The sequence below is a fragment of the Aythya fuligula genome, chromosome 5 (assembly GCF_009819795.1).
Source record: "Aythya fuligula isolate bAytFul2 chromosome 5, bAytFul2.pri, whole genome shotgun sequence".
NCBI classification, from domain to species: domain Eukaryota; kingdom Metazoa; phylum Chordata; class Aves; order Anseriformes; family Anatidae; genus Aythya; species Aythya fuligula.
This window is the reverse complement of record NC_045563.1, coordinates 62,926,687-62,947,483: the sequence shown is the minus strand read 5'-3', so window position 1 is coordinate 62,947,483 and position 20,797 is coordinate 62,926,687. Positions and strand designations below refer to the sequence as shown.

Here is a 20,797-nt window from a genome sequence, read left to right as displayed (position 1 = left end):
TCCACCACGCTCACAAAAAAGAATAAATTCCTATCTTTAGAGACAGTCACGGTTGGTTGGTTCTTGTTTTTTTTTTTGTTTTCTTTTTACCTCTACACAACAGTTGCCATCCAGTATGATGTCTCCCTTCTTGTCCTTTAAATCTTCACTTACATAGTAGGAAATAATATTGGGTTTTAGTACAAACCACCGTTCTGTCCAATTTTTCCTTTTGTGACCTTTTTTCAACATATAACCCTGGAAAGGAAAAAAAAAAAAAAGAAGAAAAAAGATTAGATGAAATGCTTGGCCCGTGTTGAATCTCTTGGTCTTTTGGTTGGGTGGCCTAAAGGTCCAGATTACCCAGAAAAGTTAGATCAAAGCCCTACAGAGCTCCCTTCCACATTTCCATTCCTAACACCAGCACACTGGTACTGTTTAGCCCATAAAAAACCACCAACTGTTCTTCTGTCCTGTTTTTAAGTAACAGGGTTAACTGAATAATTATTATTATGACAGCATTAAGTCACTGTTTTGTGTCTTTGGTCCTCCTTGATGACCTTTACCAGTTAATTTTCTTCATTCAAGTAGACATTTGCCATCACTGAAATTCATGGCTATTGCTTTAATGACAGATGTTATAAATATATATATCTATATCAACCCTGTTTGGATGCACACCCCAGTGATAGGTATGGGCCTAGACACGCTGTATCACCATCTCGGCACCATTTGGGGCACGTTCCCAGGTGCAAAGCAAGAGCACCTCTGTCCTGGGGCGGCCCCACCCTGCCGGGACACTCATTTACTTCACCCTGCGACAGAAGCGGTGCCGCACCAGCTGCTCCTATGAGCACGTCAGAGAAACTGATAACAGAAGCATTGTCTTGGTGGCTTCATTGGGTGGGAGACAGCAACACTGGTCAAGTCTGGATTTTGCCTTAAGAGAACCAAGTTGTACCTTGATTTAAATGACGTCAAGGTATTGACTCACAGTATTTTACTTTTACAGAAAGTTGATTCGGTCACCTTTCAGGAAAAGAGAAACACTTGTAAGCAAGTCCTGAATCTTGCTATTAGAAAGTTTTTCAAAAGAAGGAAGAGAAGGCCACACTTTGTCACTGAGCTTTGAATACTGAATATTAACTTATCTAAAATATAAGCACTGCTACTAAGTGCAGGTGTACTAGTTACCCTTTTATCCTTTACCCAGTATAGTGATTGCAATTCCAAAGCCATCTCCTGCAAAAAGACTCCTAACTTCACAAGATGTTTCAGTTCCAGCAGGAATTGGACCACCTATATTGATAAAACTATGAAAAAACTATACAGAAAGCACTGTACCCAAAATATGTCAGGTTAGGAGGATGGAAAAGTTGGAAAGGAGACCACAAACATTTTTCTCTAATGTCTGTTAGCTATAGCAATTTTGGAGATAAGCAAACAAATGTGCTCTGACAAAACCAAAGGTGTCTTTCTTTACAGGCCTGGGGGAAAGAATCAGAACAGTTGGAGGAGCTGTTTGTGTTTAAAAAAACAAAACCAGAGACGCAGAAAACGAAAACCCTTCCTCAACACACATGGCTCGGCTGTGCTCTGCTCTTCCAGCTTGCTAAGCGTGGCCAGAGCCAAGGCCGTGCCTATTCCCTTGATATTCCACCTCCTTGCTCTAGGACAGGAATGCACAAAACAGCTTCGCCTCCTCTGTACTTGGGTCCGAGGTCTGGGTGGTCGCAAGGGCGTGTGAAGGACTCGCACAGCTTCACTCTTGCACGCCCTGCACACTCAAAGTCATAATCTGTTTTTTTCCCCCTTGCTTACATACTGAGACAATCCTCTTTCAAAGCCAAGCCACGCTGATATTTCCCCCTCCACAATTTCTGCAGAATCTGCATCTATTATTTCTGCGCATCAGCTTCATTTCTGACAGTTTCAGGAGGTATTTTCAAACCAGCATTCATGAGGGACGCTTATTTCAGGAAACTAAAATATGACAGATTTAGTTATGACTGCTACCGTCCACAGTCACAGAGACCCGGGATAACAGCACACAGCAGGAGGGGTCACGTGAGACTTGGCTGCCACGTCGTCTGCCATCAAATGGCACCCTGAAGCCATCGGGCACTGCAACAACCAGGGCGGTTCTGTGAAGCACCAAGCTGTCAGGGAGCAAGCTGTGACTGAACTAGTTGGGTGACTGGGCCAAACCTTGGCACAGACTTTTTTTTAAGTGTCAAGGAACTATGCAAAGGCACTCAGACATCCTTGAGAAGGAGGCCCAGCCACCCCAAGAGGAAAGTAAGGAGATAGTAAAATAAATAAATAAATAAATAAACAGGGGGGATAGGGAGAGACAATGCCCTTTTAAAACCAGAAAGCAATCCAATTTCCTTACAATTTTCAAGTGGAAGGACTGATATGACACAGGTTATTTTATTTACATGGTATTGTGCAACAGGATGACTTCATTTTGCACTCAACTGTGTGTGTGAGCCCACCCCAGCCCTCACCTCCAATAGGCAACCAGGTCTTAACAAAAATAGACCTCTGCATTGTTCTGTGGATATTCGGAAGGAATTTCCTGTTCCAAGACCTTCTGATGATTTCTTCAGAAGCCTGCCAAGAAAGCTTTTTTTTCCCTCCTCTCCTTTCCAAGAAGCCAAGAAATCATAGACAAATAAAAACATCTTATCAGGTAAAAGTCATTTTTAAATAGCTAAGTAGGCTCTGCTGTGACCACACAGAGATATTTGTATTTCCCATGAAAGAAATACAGTTTTGAAGCCATTACTATGCTGATAATCTTGCCACTGGAAACCTGGAGAAACCAGAGACTGACAGGAGCTTGCTATGAATGTAAAGGCCAGCATGAGTTTTTCTGTTTGAGTACAATTTGTTAATCAAGTCACCTGCTAAGCAGAACAAGGAAGAAAAAAAACTCTGGAACTCATCTGCAAGTTTTTGCCCTGCTAAAGTGGGGCAACTTAGAAGCAAACACTTCAGCTGGAGCAGTCCCGTTCTTTGTACAGCGCAGGCTGAATACACAAGGTGTATCAGCACAGCTTTGCTACATTTTAACTTCAAGTGAAAAAAATATATACATTTTTCGAAGATTTAAGAGTTGTCACAAAAATAAGAATTGACAGTGCGTGGCAGCTGTTCTGTCAGCTAGCAAGGAATTCATGCTATGGTGTAAGGCTGTATTTCAAGACAGAGCACACTTCCTTTCTAAAAGCAACTTCTCCCAACAAGCAACTCATTTACCATACTGCAACAATGACAGCACTCTGAAAAGCTGCAGTTTCCCCAATAGAAGTAAAGCCATATTAAAGAATCCTTACAAAGAATTTATCTGGTTTCTCCCTGCTCTTTATCCATCAGGCAAAGAAATGTCAGTACAAGTTTAACATTTTGTAACGATGCAGGAACTTGTTCTATCTTAAAACATTGGTTCTCAGTGGTTCTTACCTGTTTGAGTACATCTAATATGAGCTCATTGAAGACCTCGTTAATCGCCATCGACACTGTCTGTCGGTCCATCCCTTTGCTGAACTGCCCGCTTCCGATGAGATCAATCAGCTCCCACGCAGAAAGACCCTCTCGGCTGGTGTTGAGAGCAATCTTATAGTGGTCAAACTGCTCTTGCTGCCAGCCTGCTCCCATTGCTTCAGTGATTTTTTTAAGTAAGTATTCGATCTGTACAGAAATACACACAGAAATTAAGCATTTTCAGCAGACGTGAAAATCAAGTGTTTCAGAGCTACAAACTAAGCTTCTTCTAGAAACTCTCCCTTACAGCCAGGTTCCTATGTTCACTTTCAGGCCTCTGAATGTGCACAGCTTAATTAGCAAAGATTTTATGTTCCTGTAGCCTTCTGTCACAGCTGAACTTTTGACTGCCAGACCCAGCTGCAGCTACTCTCTTCATGGCACACAAAGAACCGAACCCGTGAGCCTCCGGCAGCGTTCAGGTGCCCACAGAACACACGGGACCTTCCCTGCAGCACCTTCCGAGCCATGACAACACAAGTGTGAGAAAGCAGGAAGTTTCAAGAAGCGTTTGTGGGAAATAAAAAGCAAACAAATTGCAAACAATAACAGTAAGGTGACAGTCTGGACAAGACGCAAAATGAAAAACCACCAGTCTGTGACCGCATCTCTTAGTCTTCACCTGGCTCCTCTTCTCCAGCCACTCCGCCACTGGACATAACATTGGCATAGGTGCCAAGAGAAGCAAAAGAATGTATTTTTCACCTCTGCTTTTACTGTTTCCAAAATGAACTCTCTTTCCGCCTTTAATCTTTCATCATTCTGTACGCATTACCACAGGGCAATACCTCTAATAACACTACTCAAACAAATGCAAGAATGTAGAAGATGGGAAGACAGTTGGATTTCCTTTTTTTTTTTTTTTAATTTGTTTTTAAACTCATCACTCTTTGCTTTTCAAGCGCCACAATATTTTTAAACTGAGTCCATCTACAGCTTGACGCATGGGGAAAATTGCTCTTTAAACAAAATAATTAGTGAGAGCCTTTCTACAAAGGCCTCTGTACATCAAAGTAAAAACCACACTTCGGGGTTTCTATAAGTGAGGCCATACGATACCCATTGCAAAGCTCAACCCAGTGCTGAAGACAGACCAAGCTAACGTCACCTCCTGCGGGTCTGGGTGACAGCTGGCTGTTTCCTCACCAGCTCCTCGCGTCCCTCCCAACAGAAGCCGCACGCTGCAAGGCAGAGGTGGGGAGGGAAAGCAGCACGAGCCCTCCAGGTGCTCTCTGTGCGCACAGAAAGGAGCGGCTTGCTTCGTGTGCTGTGTTTCTGAAGGTTAGGCCTGATGGACGGCCCGCTCCACTTTCAGCTCACCTATGCTAGGTATGGTTTTGGAAACACTGAGTGACTCAGGAGTCTGAAAGCCATCAGCAAAAATGGCTCAGGTGGATGGTGTGAATGTGCCTCACTGGAAAATGGGGAAAGCTGAATGCTTTCCAGGACTGTTTTTCTCACCCCTGATGTTGCTTCACCTCTGTTCCTCATCACGGCTCGAGCACAGATCGTAATTCCTCCTCGGGCTAAGGAAAACCCCAGCCAGGAGAGCTGGGGATGTTTCACCACGGAACAAATGACCTTTCAGCTACAGCTCAGAGCCACCTTTCAGCTGGCCCAGCAGGCTTTTGAGCACTCAGCAGTCTCTTCTGCATAAGAGGTTTGGGAGTACAAAGAAACGCAGAAATGTTTTTCCCCTGACACATTTCACGACAAGGGTTTGCCAAGCCTCGAGCTTTTGGTGCAGTGTACACGCTGACTGTGGCTGCTGCTTCTCCCTCTCACAGCTAGTACAGGCAAATCCCTTCTCTTCCCGCACACCCGTGATCAAGAAGCACATAACCAGGGCACACTCATCTCACAAAGCAGTAAATTACCAAACCTGAAATTCACCTTCTACAGACGGGTGAGGTTTCACTGCTATTTCAGCTCAGTAGCTGTTCTTAGCCTTACAGCCCCTGTTCTAACAGCACGTGGGGATTAACACTGCCGCGGCGACACAGGGGCTACCAAAAGCCACAGCACAGCCAGGGGGGAAAGTTCCCGTCGGCAGGACGCGCCTTTCCCTCGGAGGCACGCCTTCACAAACTGCAAAAGCAAAAAATAGCAACAGCAAAAGCTTCACAGCATGCAAGAACAGCAGCACCACGAACTTGTTTCAAAACAAACCTAAACGCTGATGAGCTGAAATGATAATCGATACAGGAATCATTTTTTTCTCACATTAGAAATAGGTTCTGGCCCTGCGAGCAGCGTGAACTCCGAGCTGCGATTCTGTGCTTCAGTTGAAAGGGAAGCTAAAATAACTAAGGCGTAATTAAGAAGGTGTTGTACTTGCCAAAACGGTAGATAGCAATTAAAAAAAAACTTTAAAATTTATTGTTCTGATTTCACAAGCTATTACCCTGCCTCGAGGCATGCGATTCTCAAATTGCTTTCTCCAAGTACTGGGACTCACTATCAGAGAAAGGAACAACAACAAAAACATCATACCTGAACAGATTTTTTTCCCACTTCTTTGCCCAAACCATATGAACAATGCACATACCAAACTAATGGTCTGGAAAAGAAATAATGCAGAACTGTGCCAACCTGTTGGCTATTACATGGTATCACATAATGCACTAAAAGCAAGCACTAAATATAATGCACTCAAAATATTATTTTATGTAATTTGTGCACATTTTTATTTCAATTATTGGAACAGATTTTAGCATTTCAGTCTGCTAACCTCCCAGCTACAGGTGGCTAACATCACCAAAAATACCAAAATCCCCGTCAAGTGTGTATTTTAAAATCATGAGTTGTCCTAACTCAGCTTGTATGAAAGGGACTCGTGCATGTTACAGTTTAGCTTTTGAAATAAAACATCTCAAGCTTTATCTTCCTTCAGCTATGCACAGGGCGAACCAAGGTCTCCATACAGATTATTTCTGGTGTACCTGCTCAACAGCAACGAGCGTTGGGGTGGGCTGGAAATACGGATGGGTGCGAGGTAAGTACAAGCAAGTAAATTGGATCTGGCAAACATGGAAGCAGACAAGAGACCATTCATTGCGTGCTCAAATGAGGAAGCTCAGAGAGCAAGTGACATTTCCCCTCCTCCACAGGGGCACGTCCACTCAGCAAATAACTGACAAATGAAGCACGCTGCCTGGCGCATAATCTGCTCTTGTGGTTAAGAAGTAGAGCGTTAAAAAGCAAATGTGAAGCAACGTTTGCTGCTGTTCTGACAGGGCCTTACCCACTGGTACAGACAGAACACGGCTGGGGTTCATTTCAGAAGGACTGACACCGCACCCGCTGTTATGAACCAACTGGCTCTGCAGCATGGAAAACTGATTGCATCCCCAATCAACATTTTTCAGACAGAACTTTGTCAGGAGGAAACAAAAAAGAACATAACGAACAGAGGCTCTGGAAGGCAAGCTGTGCAACCTGCTCGATAGCTTCTTTTGGAGGACAGTTTTTCTTTTCCTATGTTTCAGTGCCTGTTTGTTCTTCCCTTCCAGATATTCCTGGCACTACTCGCCACAGGGAATGAAGTTCCACAGATGTTTCACATTTTTCTGATATATAAGTGCATCTCTTAGAGAATGAGAAAGGAAAAATAACATCAAGGAGGCCTTCATGCCCAGCAGAGCATGTCGGACAAGACTATTCTGGTTCATGCTATTCAAATAGGGTTTGTGACATTAATAGTGCAGATGTAAAAAAAAAAAAATTTAAAAATCCACATAGTACAAAATTATGTGGAAGCACATGTTACTGGGCAAGAGATGTGAAAGCAATTATATCCCATTTCACAGCCCTCATCGACTCCTTTCCCCACCCCATCATGTACTCCAATACTCCGAAGCCAAATGCTCGATTCTGCCTTTCCAACAACCACAAAAAAATCCCTGCAATAGAATTCACTGAACCTCCCAGGTAACGACGACTCCAGAACAATAGTTTGTGAGAACCGTGTTCATCATCCAGTGTAAAACTTTTTTTTTTATTCAACTGAAATTAACATTAAATAGTATATAAGTTCAACTCAAAAAACAGTGCCCAAGAAAGTCCTAAGGACAACTTGCTGCATAACCTGAGAATTCTCTCAGCTTCCACAGCAGTCAAGGAAAAACTGGAAGAACTGATACAAGTCAAAGGTTTCCCTTTGCCCAGAGAAGCTGTGGATGCCCCATCCCTGGAGGCGTTCAAGGCCAGGCTGGATGGGGCTTTGGGTAAGCTGGTGCAGTGGGAGGCCCAATCAGAACCACCACACACAAAACTTTATTCTAGTTGCATCAGTTTTGTTTTTATTTCTGAACGGCTATGGTTCAATTCCCAATATTTTGTTCATTCTATCAGTTTCCGAGGATAGAATGCAAACAAGAAAGCAAAAGTGTCCACAAAAAACATTTCTGCAAAAATTTCCTCCAGAGGAATCACCACTGGACAGCTTTAGACTTCCACCTCCCAGTCTAAGAAAAAAAAAAAAAAAAACAAGATTTGGATCCTCTCTGTACTAAGTGGAAGGATTAGAAATGCCATGTTAATACAGCTGGAGGATGAACAGAAGATGACTGTACAAATCCTGCTTCCTCAAGAAGTCAGGCCTAAAAAGCAAAGATAGCAAATGTATTGGGCTTACTTAAAACAAGTTATGCAAATGCTGTATTGCAACACAGCGGGTGCACTGCTTGCAGCGAACAAGGGCAAGTTTCACCGTTACGGATGGCCCTGTAACACAGCTAACAACATACCACAGCTCCAGGCGATACAGCATTCCCCAGACTGCAGCCACATGCCCAGAAATAAAGAAGGGGAAGTGTTTGGAAACCTTTTTATAAAACAGAAAACATCTGGTTAAACAACACGAAAGCACACAAACGAGACTGCAACAACTAAAAGGGGAGACATAAAGAAAGCTCATGGCAGACTGGAAATATTTTTCCTCTATGCCAGCAGTTCTCTCCACATTTTTACCTTCTGTTAATTTTTACCTTCTTGTGGAAGAGGTAAGCCCTGTGAGAGCTGAAGCAAGCACATATTTGGATGCCTGCATTTCAGATTATCTAGTGGAAGGGACCAGCTGTGGGGATGGAGGCAGTTCCCACCTGGGCTCTTGCCTTCTGGGCACACGAGCTGCTTGGTAAAGTGCTGCCCACTGCAACAGGACACAGTTCTGTTAGCCAAGAATGATATTAATTCTGAAATCTGTCCATCAGGACTAATTTTAACTCAAACAAATAAAATCCAGCATTGTTCTTCTCCAGTCCAGCTGAAATACCGCCTTTGCTCAGTTTACAGAAGCGTTTCACTTTGCACATACCCCAGCTTCTCACTTGAAAGGAGAGGGAGCTTTCAGCTCTGATGCCATTTTGCATTTCCTAGGGACACTTGTGGATCTCTGTTCTTTCCAGCTCTCCTGCCTGCTCCCAGCTGCCAACCAGCAAAAGCCACAGTGCAATCCAAAGCTGTGACCAGCTGAGCCTGGTGCCTTCCACAGCCCACACGGAGGGCACAAGCTCTTGTGCCTGTGACCCAGCATCTGTTCGTAAGCACAAGGTCACACCCCGAAACCACGCACCCTGACCCAGGCCCTTCCCCATGCTGGGTTTCACTAACCTTACTCCCCTCGAAGGCCAGGCTGCCATCCCGCCTTCCACAGCAGGTGAGGAGCCCAGGCCAGGCACTGCCTCTGGATTTCTGTCCAGCCTCTGCTAAGCGAGCAACTGGGGCAGCTTCTGGCCCTTGTACCACCTTGCTGCTGCTTCTAAATTTCCCCTTCGTAACTGCTTTCCTTGCTCTCAGTTTCTAAAGCCCTCCTCTGCTTGCAGCTCTGAAAACTTTCCAAAGCAGACTGCGTCCCACTCTGTTTGAGCAGCTGTGACAGCAGCTTCCAATTTGCTGCCTTATCAACACCTGGGCAGGGAATCAAGCCTTAATGCTTTGCAGGTGGGGGCAGCCCCTCCACTGTTAGCTTGCTGATATGAAAGGCCTAATGCAGCAGCACGAGTGCAAATGTACACAATGCTGGTATGAAGGAAAGGCAGCAGTGTCAACCTTCAGTCGAAGTAGCACAAAGAAGGTGAGATCACACTCAAGGCAGGGAGTTTTCCAGATAAGACTGCTCAGGCGAGTGCAGAAGGAGTTCATTTCATTAAAATAAGAAAATAAAATATCAGATGTGCAGACAGATCTCAAGGGTCCTCTGAGGAGGAGGACGAGAAGGCATCCTTACAGCCACATGAAGGTGTATCAACACCTTCACTGCGGGTGTAAGAAGTTCCCTCTGTCATAATCCTGCCATCCGCACGAGGTGACTGCAAAAAGCAGTCACCTCTCCAGCCTGGAAGTATGATGGAAGTTTCCCAATTACTGTTTCCCTAAAGCCAACCAGAAACTGCAGTAAGCTGCGTGTTGCAATATTCACAGCCAACGATAAGAAAAACAAACAGGGCTGGGGGAGGGCTTGCTCCCTGGCTGAGAAGTTATAGTGATTCATGAGAGGTTTACATTTGTCTTACCCAAACATAAATACTGCAGAACAGCAACGGTTCCATCGCCCTCCCATCTGTTCTATCTACTCTTGGCAAAAATCCCTTCTCAGAGCTCATTCATACTTGATGTGGAAGTCATTTTTTAATTAAATGACAGGCAATGCTATAAAGTGGTAAAGACTACATGTATAACCAAGTTGTTTTTTTTTTTTTTTTTAACTTGAGAGGCATAAAAAGTAAATGGAAAGAAAAATACCTTGATTAGGTATCACTGCCACTCTGAATACTATTGAGATCTATTCAGATGAAAATTCTCAGTATCAATACAAAAATTGCAAGTTTGTACAAAAAAGGCCTTGGAAATCTGGAGTTTAGGTGTAACATTTAAAACAAAACAGACATAAACAAACCAAAGATGCAAGAACTTAAAAAGCAGATATGGAAGGTCACACAGAGAAAACAATATATATATATATATATATATTCAGAAAGCAGTGTATATGTATTTATATTTATAAAGCACCTATCAGCATATTGATAAACACTCCTAAAGTAAAACTTTGCATCTTTACTTTTGGAATTTTGAGTAAAAGAGTGAGTAAATGTGGAATCTTCCAGAAGCACAGACAACTCCAGGAGGGCCGACAAAGCAGAAAGGAGTGCACTGAAAAGACAACATTCCTCCACTGGCTGACACATTACCTGTGTGGTCTAAGGCAAAAGGTTAAAGAGTGAATACAGGCATTGTATATGATAAAAACAGAGCAGCCTTTCTTTGCCAGGCTCTCGAAGTGTCCTTTAAGACCACTGCATAGTTTAAATCTTGCCGTAATCAAGGATATGCAGACACAGATCCACCCTGGAGTTTTACAAATAATCCGAGTTAAAGAGCAATACAGGTTAACCCTGGGCATTAGGGACAAGAAGAAAAGCAGACAACAGTAGCTACAAGAGCTGGAGAACCTCCTTTGGGCTCAGCGCTGAGTGCCAACAAGCAGCAAGGTGCCATTGGCATCAGCTGGCTACAGCAGCACAGCCCGGGGGCTGCCTTGGTGGAGGGGTCATGAGCAAGCACCTGGGAGCTGGCAGCTCGGAAGCATCCAACCATGCCAACAAAGAAGGAGATGTGAAACAGCTACCCTCAGGCAAGCCAGGCTGCCCAGCCCAGAGCACGATGACAAACCAGAGACGGGCAGATTTGAGTCCCAGGTTCAACAGCCATTAATGGCTCTCACCTCCTACCAAGGCCACATCTGCCACCACTACGAAAGGGAAGAGCTGTGCTGGCTTTTATGAACACGATCTCCACCTCCTAGAACTGAGAACAACAACAAGAAAGCAAGAAGACTGTCCTATTTCTCCCGGGAATGTAAAAAGGCCTGGTGGGACCCTATCATCACCAGTCTGGCAAAACCACAGATGTGCAGAGTGAAAGTCTCCTGTGAAAAAGCAAGCAGTAAGGCAAAACCAAGTGGTTCACTTCGATAGGCAAAAGGCGCTCTCTCTACTTCATGGTTTGGCACATCAGCTCAGAGTCACCTAGTTATGCCATGTTGGCTGACTCTAACTTCTCAAAACTTTCTAAAAATGTCTTAATTGGTAACTCCAGTGCTGTCCTGCTAACCCCTGGGATTCCTGCAAAATGTTTTGCAGAAGACTGTTTATGCCTGGAGTTCTGATCTTTCTCCTTCTTGCCTCACCCCTCCCCAGAGGGAAAAGCTTTAAATTGTGAAGATTCCAAAATCTTGCTTTAGGTTTAAAATACCTATTTGAGTATTGCCCCTACTTGCTCATGCGCTTAAGGCATGAAAAGATCTCCTTGGCATTTTGCTCACTACAGTCTATTCCTCCAACCATTTCAAGCAAGAGTGTTCAGACGGTGGCTGCTTTTGTTCAGAAACAGACATCATCTGAAACCTCTGTACTTCTCCTTTTTATCAGGAGGGTGACATGAGACTAAAGATTCATCTTGCAAGTCGTGGTAACACAGAGCAGAGAGGAGATTTTTTTTAGAATCACACTGATGCACTCACTGTGCAAAATTTTAATCACATATAGGCAAGGGCAGTGATTAATTATCCCAACATGTACTACTCGTGAGTGAGATGAGAACCTGAATAGCTCCAAGTGCTTGTACTGGACAGTCGTCACAGACTGCAAAATAAGCTGTGTACTGGGGGCCAGCCAGCACATCCCACTTGCTCTGGGCTGTCTAAATGACAGACAAAAATAACCATCAGTATCTAAAGCATCCTGCAGGATCCCCACATGCATCCCAGAAGACAAAGCAAAGCACCTGAGGCCTTACGTTATTAAAGGAGGAGAGTTAAAGCTTTACATCAAAAGAAAAAAAATCTCTGAAATCTCTAGGGAGTAACACCCATTAACATAGCCCAGCTGGGGCACTAGGCAAAGTGATGTTAAATGGCACAAGTTGTTGTTTCTTACCTCCTCGGGTACAATGATTAATGGATATTTGTCCTCTGATAAGAAGTTAAAAATAACCCACACTTTAAATGCATCTTCATCACTGATCTGCAAAGGACCCTTGGAGAGGTTCTTTTTAGCACAGAGAGTCCAGCACATTCTGTTGAATTCAACCTTGTCGAAGTTTCCTTGAACCTAAAATGAAGAAATTGAACCCCAAAAAAATTAATATGCATGAATGGCACAGGATAACAGACAGACAAAGTTTAACAGACGAAGTCGTACTAAAAGCACCAAGGAAATTCTGGTTTGCAAGAAACGTCAAGGCCCAAAACGAGCACTGCCACAGCCCGATCTGATTTCCTGCACCGGGCAAACTACAGAATTCCTGCCAGTCAAATCTGCATCCAACCTCCAATTTCTGGTCGATGCCAGTCAAATCTGCATCCAACCTCCAATTTCTGGTCGAGTTAATAACACCCTGACTTCATGTGAAGGAGGCTACAGTGCACTTTGCGTTTCCGCTAGCTCATTAGCCTTAGCTCCCAAACCATCCTCATAAACATTTTTAGCCTCTGCTGCCCTTCTGTTGAGCACTGCGACACAACACAGTAAATCTGGAAGCCATTATAACCAAAGCTACATGTGGACACGCTACAAGTCATATAGGAACAGTAATTGGAAAAGACCATTAATGTTTTCTCTTTCTCCGACTCCCAAATCTTCACTTTACTGATAAAAAAAGTTCCTCAACTGTGTTATCCTTTACCATACCTAGCGTCTGTATATACGTATCTGTGAATTATTTACATATCCGAAAGCTTTCATTTCCTCTATTTTGTTTTGAAACCCTCGTTTATGTTAGAGATTAAATATATTTATCTCCCTGTAGCCTTGCCATGCTATTTCTTTGCCGACATGAACCTAACGAAGACACGTTCTGCACTGTCATGGAAGTCTCTTGAGATTTTGGAAAGCATGTGTAAGAAACAGGGTCTTGCAACTCATCTGGGAACAACACTGGTCATATTCTTGGCCATTTTCTTATGATACGCCAAGCTTGGATGCTGCGGGGACACAATTTCCTATCCAGTCTTGTACCTGGTCAGGTATAACGGAGGGTGAGCCACAGTGGCTGAAGTCAAAGTTAGACGAAGGAAGCGGATCGACTGATGGGGGTGGAGGAAAAAAAGAAGGCCAAGGTAAACAGGAAGCCAAGCCTTTGCCCACCAGCACTTTACAGCACAGTTTCCAGGGCTGAAAGGTGCCTCCGGGCACCGCAGGCAGGGCACCTCGCAGACACCTCGGCACACGCAGCCGGCAGCAGCTGCAGGGAGACAGACGGCAGGAGACGCCTCACGCTGGGCCCAGCTGGGGAAAAAGCCAGCGGCTTCTGTGCATCGTGCCAGAAAGGGGCATCACGACCCAAGTCACCCACAGCACTTACTGCCACCAGGATCAGGCAGTGGCTGAGCTGGTTTCAGGACAGCTCTGGCTGGGCGGCACCACGCCACAGCCCCATGCCAGATGCCTGCCTTTGTGTCAGAATCCAGCCTGGCTTCCGAAAGGGACTTCATAGAGAGTGCCCACATGGCATCCGCGGCACAGCCAGATGAGCACACAAACCCCAGCTCTCCAGAGTAACTCTCCAGCTCACCTCCGTTGTGTTTTTTTTGTTTGTTTGTTTGTTTTTCCAAAGTGATCACTGGCTGGCTGTTACATACATAAAGGATATAATTGCCAAAGCGTTGTTCTGGGGTTACTGGAGCTGTGGGTGGAACTAAATGCTTTTCTTTAACGAAGGGAAAAATTTTCCCTGAACAATTTCATATAGCAATGCTGTCTATTTCTGGTACATAAATTCCTGAAGTTCATTTGTGCAGGGTGGAAGGGGAAGGGAGGAGAAAAGTCCACAACGAAAACCAAATCAACTTCACAGCAAGGTCCACGCCACACAACCACTGGCTGGGCTGCTTTGGCTCCTTGGCTGGCAATGCTGCACTCCAGCTGACTGTAATTATAATTACTCCACAGGAATAATTACTCTGGTGAACAACCTCTCCAGATGTATAAGAAATAATTTCTAAACTGCTTCAAAAATGTAAAATATTTGAACAGTTTCTGAAGTTATACTTCAACTCATTTGCAAAAGTACCTCTAGCTTAACTAAGAAACTGTAAAAATAGAAGATTTTCAAACAGGAGGAACTGATGACCAAAAAAACCCAAGTCAAAAATGCATACACATGGTGCTTTTTATTGACACAGGCAAAACATATTTCTAAAAAACAGATTGGGTCAAAGACTACACTGGAATTTCAATTTAAGAAGAATTTCCCAACTGACTTTAGTTATTGTGAGACTCCACGATGAATCTTGATGTGAAACTAAAATGGGAGATTTATGAAACTCAGCTGAGAAACCAGAATTTCTATTCCATTCGGCCAGGATACTCACCCTGCTTGCAACCTGCACAAACATCACACAGCTCCATTGCTTAATGCATGAATGAATCCTTGTAAAGAGATTTTTCCGGGGCACTAGTACCTGATTTTAACTGTACTTCACAGAGTTTGTCCAAATTATTTGAAGTCACCTTATTATTTGGAAACTTCTACAGCACACTACAGCTGCTCAGCAGCTATTGCTTTTATTTATGAATCTGTCTGAATGATGGAACATGCAACATGAACCAATGCTGCCAACTGCTTAGGGTCTTAGAGATAACCCATACTGGCAAGACACCTACTTTCCCCTTCTGAGAAATTCAACAAAATAGTCAAAAGAAAAAATGCAGCAAACCCCATACAATTTTCTAGATCTTAAATTTATACCTATAGGCAAAGTTTAAATGACCATCATCAGTAACCTACCCTTATAACAACAGAATACCCTTATAACAATATAAGGGTTTTCAAATGATGCCCTTCATTGTCTGCCCCCCCATGGCTCTCCCCTGCTAAATAAGGCAGACTGTAAAGCACCACCGCCAGCATTACTGGAAGGAAACAACATTTTCAATTGGTATTAAAAAACACGCATTGTAAACGCTGGAACACATCTACTGCAGCTATGAACCCAGGTGAAACAAGCAGTGAAGACGTTATCTGTCTGCTGAGTAACAAGAAGCATGGCACTGGAGCACATCATTCAGACGACACGAGTTATTCAAATTATTTATTCAACTTTCCTATTTGGATAAAGAAAATTGTTGCAAACTCTTTGTCTCATCAGACTGGCAATTTTGCCTTTCTTGATGATTGTTTGGTTTTATATACAGAGGCTCTATTGCACAGTAAATTAAGGTAACCCGGCACTAAAGGATATAAAAAGTGACAATTGCATTTAAGAGTATCACAAGGGTTATTTTAAAAGATTACAAAGTCTACCCAATAAAAATATATCAAAATTCCTAGAGTCACAGTTACATATATCTTTTAAAAGAAATATAAGGATTCATTCTTCAAATATTTTGCTGGCGTTTTAAGGCAAAATGCCTTGAGATCAAGCTCTCTTGTAAGCCAGTTGCTCAAGAAACCAGAAAACACGTAACTGGAGGTTGAGAGAACTTCCTCTCTGTCTGGGGTGATGAAGTACTGGTCCTTCTTTAGCAGCTTTACTCAGCAGTATGAATTAACACCATTTGTCCTACAGTCACCTCATCTAGAAGAACAGACTACGCCTTGGAAGAATAAAGAAAGAAGAGGGTTCTTGTTTGCCTTTTTTGTTTGCTTGTTTTGAACAAAGGAGACGTGCCGTGACTCAGTGACTCATCCCACTGCATGTTGTCTTTTGCCCTGACGTGAAGTCATCTCTGACAGATGTGACGCCACAACCAGTCCACAAAAGTAGCTTTCTGTCTGAAGAATTTCTCTGATTTTTAATACTACATATATAAACTGTTTTGAGACATTGAGTCAGGATTAAATAACGTGAAGTTACTGGCAATTTAATACTGTTCCCTACCATTTCCAGTTAACAGTTAAGATAAAGCAATGCTATTGGTATATCATGCAATCATGAGACACCAGAGTAGGGTATGAATAAAAAAAAAAAACCCTAGGGTATGAATAATAATAATAAAAAAAACCTACACAGTCGCAGTCTTTCATAAGAAAGCAAGGCAGCATGCCCTGTGCTTCTGCCATGGGGTAGGACGACGGCCAGAGCAGCCAAATGCTGTAAGTTCACACTGACTGGTTTATGTAACCAGGTCTTTCATTTTTACATTAAATTAAATTATTTAATAAATCCAATTGTTCCTCATTTCCATAACTTTCTTCCTATAAATGCCTTTTAACAATAAAGCATGCTTATACTTGAAAAAGCCCGCTGTCTCTTTTTTTAATTTGCCTTAATGGCTTGCTGCTGCCTACAAATGGTACTAACAAAAAAAAAAAATGTGGTTCAGCCTCTGGAATCCTTCACTTAGAATAAAATATGGCCTTCCTCCCCCCCAAATTTGTATACAAGCTGCTTGGACTCTATCAAGTCTTACAGGAGCTCAAACCACCAATACTAAGTGGAAATGAGATCGAAGCAAGATTTTCCAATAGGAAATAGCCAAGGCAGCCAGTGGGTACCCTGTAAGTGTTAATTATGTTATTAATGGCCAACAACGGCCACGCACAAATCAGGGCACAGCTACTGAGCTGGAGAGAAGCACAGACTAGAGAGGTAGAGGAGCTTAAGATATATGAAGCTTTTCCTGTTTCCAGGGTGACAGACTGCATCTCAGGTACATATTGTATTTTTCACCTGTATTAAAGGTAGATTAAAGCAGAGCAAAAATTAGCAAACTTTGCTTTGGAGCTCCCGTAATCCCCAATTGCCACACTGGACTTTTCAGCAGCAGGACTTAACATAAAAGAAAGCAACCATCCGTGTATCCCTGAAGCCACAAAAGCAAAGCTTGAGGGTTTCAGGGGCCAGCCACCAAGAGTAAGAGAAACCAGTGGTACTGAAGCTAGCATGTACACACTGTAACACAGGCTGCTTTGTGCTGTCCAGACCAGTTGCTCAGCTGAATTTGTCAGCCAGAAAGCAAGACAGCTTTTTACTTTCAGGAATTTTAACCTAAATCTGAAACATGCAGCTCCCCGAGGTCAGCTCTGGCCCAGGGATTGCCTCCACTCAGAATAAGATGAAGAGCGCTGGGAGGGAAACCCTGCTGGCCTGGCAGAGCTTCCCCCAGAACAACACACATCATGAACCACAGGAGACCAGGGAGTGCTCAGGCACCAAGGGAACAACCTCGTGAGATGAAACTTAGCAGCACTCCCTGATGTTACCCACTGTCAGTACCTGGGAGGATCTGTTTATTAAAATCCCTCATGAATAGACATTGAAGATATTTTTCCCATCCTGTTGGCACAGGAGCCCACGGAAACTTTCTGTTATAGCCATAGTCTCAGGTGGGACAACCTATAGGTCCAAGACACTTCTGAATCGTTTTAAGGTGTGGTGCTTTACGAACACGGTTCTGCATGAGCACAGCTCAGATAACCACCAGATGTTACAGGAAACAGAAACCAGGGAGAGAGGAAAGAAGCAAAGAGCAGTGCACCCTGTCATTTTAAGGCACAGGCTCTCCAGATCACCAGACCTGCCACCACCCAGCAGAGACGCTCACAACCAAAGGTCTTCGGAGCAGGAGGCCTCCTGCAAGCAAAGGCCGACTGTAGAGACAACACCCTAAGCAAAGATGCCATGACACAAAACCTGGTAAAGGGAAAAATGGAACACAAGAACCCCAAACTTACCTTTTCCAAGATGAATTTGTTTAAATATGGCATGTAACCCTGATTGGAAACCGGTCCTTCATCATCATCCCTAAAGTGCTCTTCCAAGGCCACCGGGTCGTGGGGAACATTTAACACCGTGCACAAGTTGTGAGAAAGGACCTAGGGACAGAACAGAAATCAGTGACACCACTGTCGACCTCACCAGGCTGTCTCCCCCAGAACAAAGCTGTGAGCAGAAAGCGACACCTTCATATCAGCATGAGTTCTGCCCTGAAGGTTTCTGTCAAATTTTTATATCTTTATATTTGTATATAAAGATACATAAAGGTATCTATCTGTATATAAAGTCATCTCCAAGAATGTGACTGCTTCCCACAGTTTCAGTTTCACAAAAGCAGTGTGATTACAAATAGGTCCAGGATTAACTACGGATTTCCCTCACCTGCTTGCTTTTGGATTACTTTTCAATATTCTCATCGTGTTTTAGACCGTAAAGGAAAAGCAATGCTACGGAAAGAGGAAGGGCTGAGATGTGCTTCTCCAAGTTTTATTTTAAAAGGGTATTTGCATGAATTATGTCAAGACCTTAACACCCACCACCTCTCATGACTGTTCTTCAGAAACTGCCCTCAAGAAGCTACATGCTTGGCTAGTTTTAAGGAAGTACAGAATTGTTGAAAACTAACTGGTAGCCAACACATCTGAACTTCTTCAGCGCGGGCCGACTTTTGCACACCCAACCTGACAGCTCAGGGCCAACAGGAAGGCAGAACCAGAGTCACAGCTGCTCCTCTGCCACCAACACTTTCCTAAGAAAGTAAGATTTAACAAAACAAAGCAAAACAAGAGAGATTTAGATCAGATATAAGGAAGAAATGCTTCACTCAGAGGGTGGTGAGGCCGTGGCACAGGCTGCCCAGAGAAGCTGTGGCTGCCCCATGCCTGGAGGTGCTCGAGGCCAGGCTGGATGGGGCTTTGGGCAGCCTGGGCTGGTGGGAGGTGTCCTAGGAAATCAAATGCATGCCCTGTGTTTAAAACATGGTTGTTGGTTTTTTCCCCAAATAAAATCATATACATTTACCTTTAGATGTGCTAATGAGACATGCAGAACCTAAGCACTAACTCGCATGAAATACTACAGAGATAGCCCCAAACAGGAATTGCATTCAGAGAATTCCTGTCTACACACTTCCAAAGTGACACTTCCTGCTCGGAAAGCACATAGCTCCACAAGAAATGCGTATTTTCATGCTTGCATGCTAACACGAAGCCACTAGATCCAACCAGAAGTTAAAGAAGAGGAAAACAGCATCAGCCAGATCACAACAAAAGCTGCACTTCCCAGAGTAGGAAAACAGTACTGGGAAGTTACCACATTTCAGGCTGCCTTCCATGGGCACCCGATTTCCCTCCAATCTAACCTTATTTTTAACAAACAAATTATACCAGGTAGTTGAGTTCATGTGGTTTACTTCTGGGGGAAAAACACGCTGTCACAAGTGTTTCCCCTTGTATATGTATTTAAGGCTTCTGTTGCTATTTAGGGAAGACCAAGGGATAACCAACTTTCTGAGAGAAACGTGACCTCACTTTTGCAACTAGGCTGCAGCTACTGGAGCTACCACAGTTCACCAAACACGGCTGATTTGAGCATATTACCAAGGTCACCTAAATTCTCAACAAAACACTTTCTCATCATGTCCTCTCTACGTATTTCTTTTATCCCCTTCTTGCTGTGCTGGGGCTGTCAGAAAGTTAGGTGGTTTCCACATCAAACGACCAAGTACCAGGGAAGACTTCCACTTCCAGTCGTTCTCTAAGACCTGCCTTATCTGCGGCCTCTCCCCCGTGCCCAGCGCTCTCTTTTCATGGTTCAGGAAATTCGTCAGTGCCTGCCAAAGCCTGCCATTCTCCAAGACGGCCGAGCGCCAGATGAATTCTTCACTCATGGGGCAAGCCTGAAAAATCCTGCGACCGAGGTCTCCTTTTTTTTTGTTCTCCCAAATCTCATTATCTGGACCATCGTATACTCTAATGATTAACCTTATTTTAAGCAAACAAAACCTAAACGAAATCCCCCCCCAAAATCCCACGCCATTAATAGCCGACTACTAGATTAATTAGGGTACAGAAAATTGCCTTGCCTTGCCGAAGCTCCGTCAGCCACGAGGAAGTTTTGCCCCAGTAAGGGCTGCTCCGCAGCGCGGCGGGGTTGCCAGGCAGCTTTGTCTTTCAGCACTTGTTATGCCCTGGCTGCCACGCTCAGCAACCTACCCTTGTGCCAGAGCCAGCTCCTGTCCCAGGGCCGCGACTCCTCTCTGTGCTGCAGCAAACGGACCCGGCGGTGGGCCCCAGGCTGCCACCCACGAGATGCTGCATGAGGTCTGCAGAGGGTCCCAAGCACGGCGCGCTCGCTGTCGGCGCGGTTTTCCCTTTTTCAGTCACGAGCTTTCCAAGAGAAGTGCCCGGCGGTACCCGGGAAATAATGGTGTGCTGCCACAAACACAAATCACTGGGTGCAACGAGCAAGCTAACAGCAACAGTCTCAGCAGCAGGACCGCTGCAGGCTCGGGATTTAGGCTGTGGAGTCTCCTTCTCTCTGCGATTTCCT

The 20,797-nt window shown here is 44.1% G+C and overlaps 1 protein-coding gene across 1 annotated transcript in view; it reads right to left on the bottom strand.

Annotated features, from left to right (window-relative positions):
* The window catches only part of SWAP70 (switching B cell complex subunit SWAP70), a 37,374-nt gene that overhangs the window by 12,519 nt on the left and 4,058 nt on the right, over positions 1-20,797 (bottom strand). The window contains exons 2-5 of the mRNA XM_032188641.1: positions 18,205-18,345; positions 12,465-12,638; positions 3,448-3,675; positions 91-237 (exon numbers count right to left, since the gene is read on the bottom strand). Of these exons, the coding sequence (XP_032044532.1) occupies positions 91-237; positions 3,448-3,675; positions 12,465-12,638; positions 18,205-18,345 (690 nt within the window). The remainder of the gene's footprint in view (positions 1-90; positions 238-3,447; positions 3,676-12,464; positions 12,639-18,204; positions 18,346-20,797) is intronic.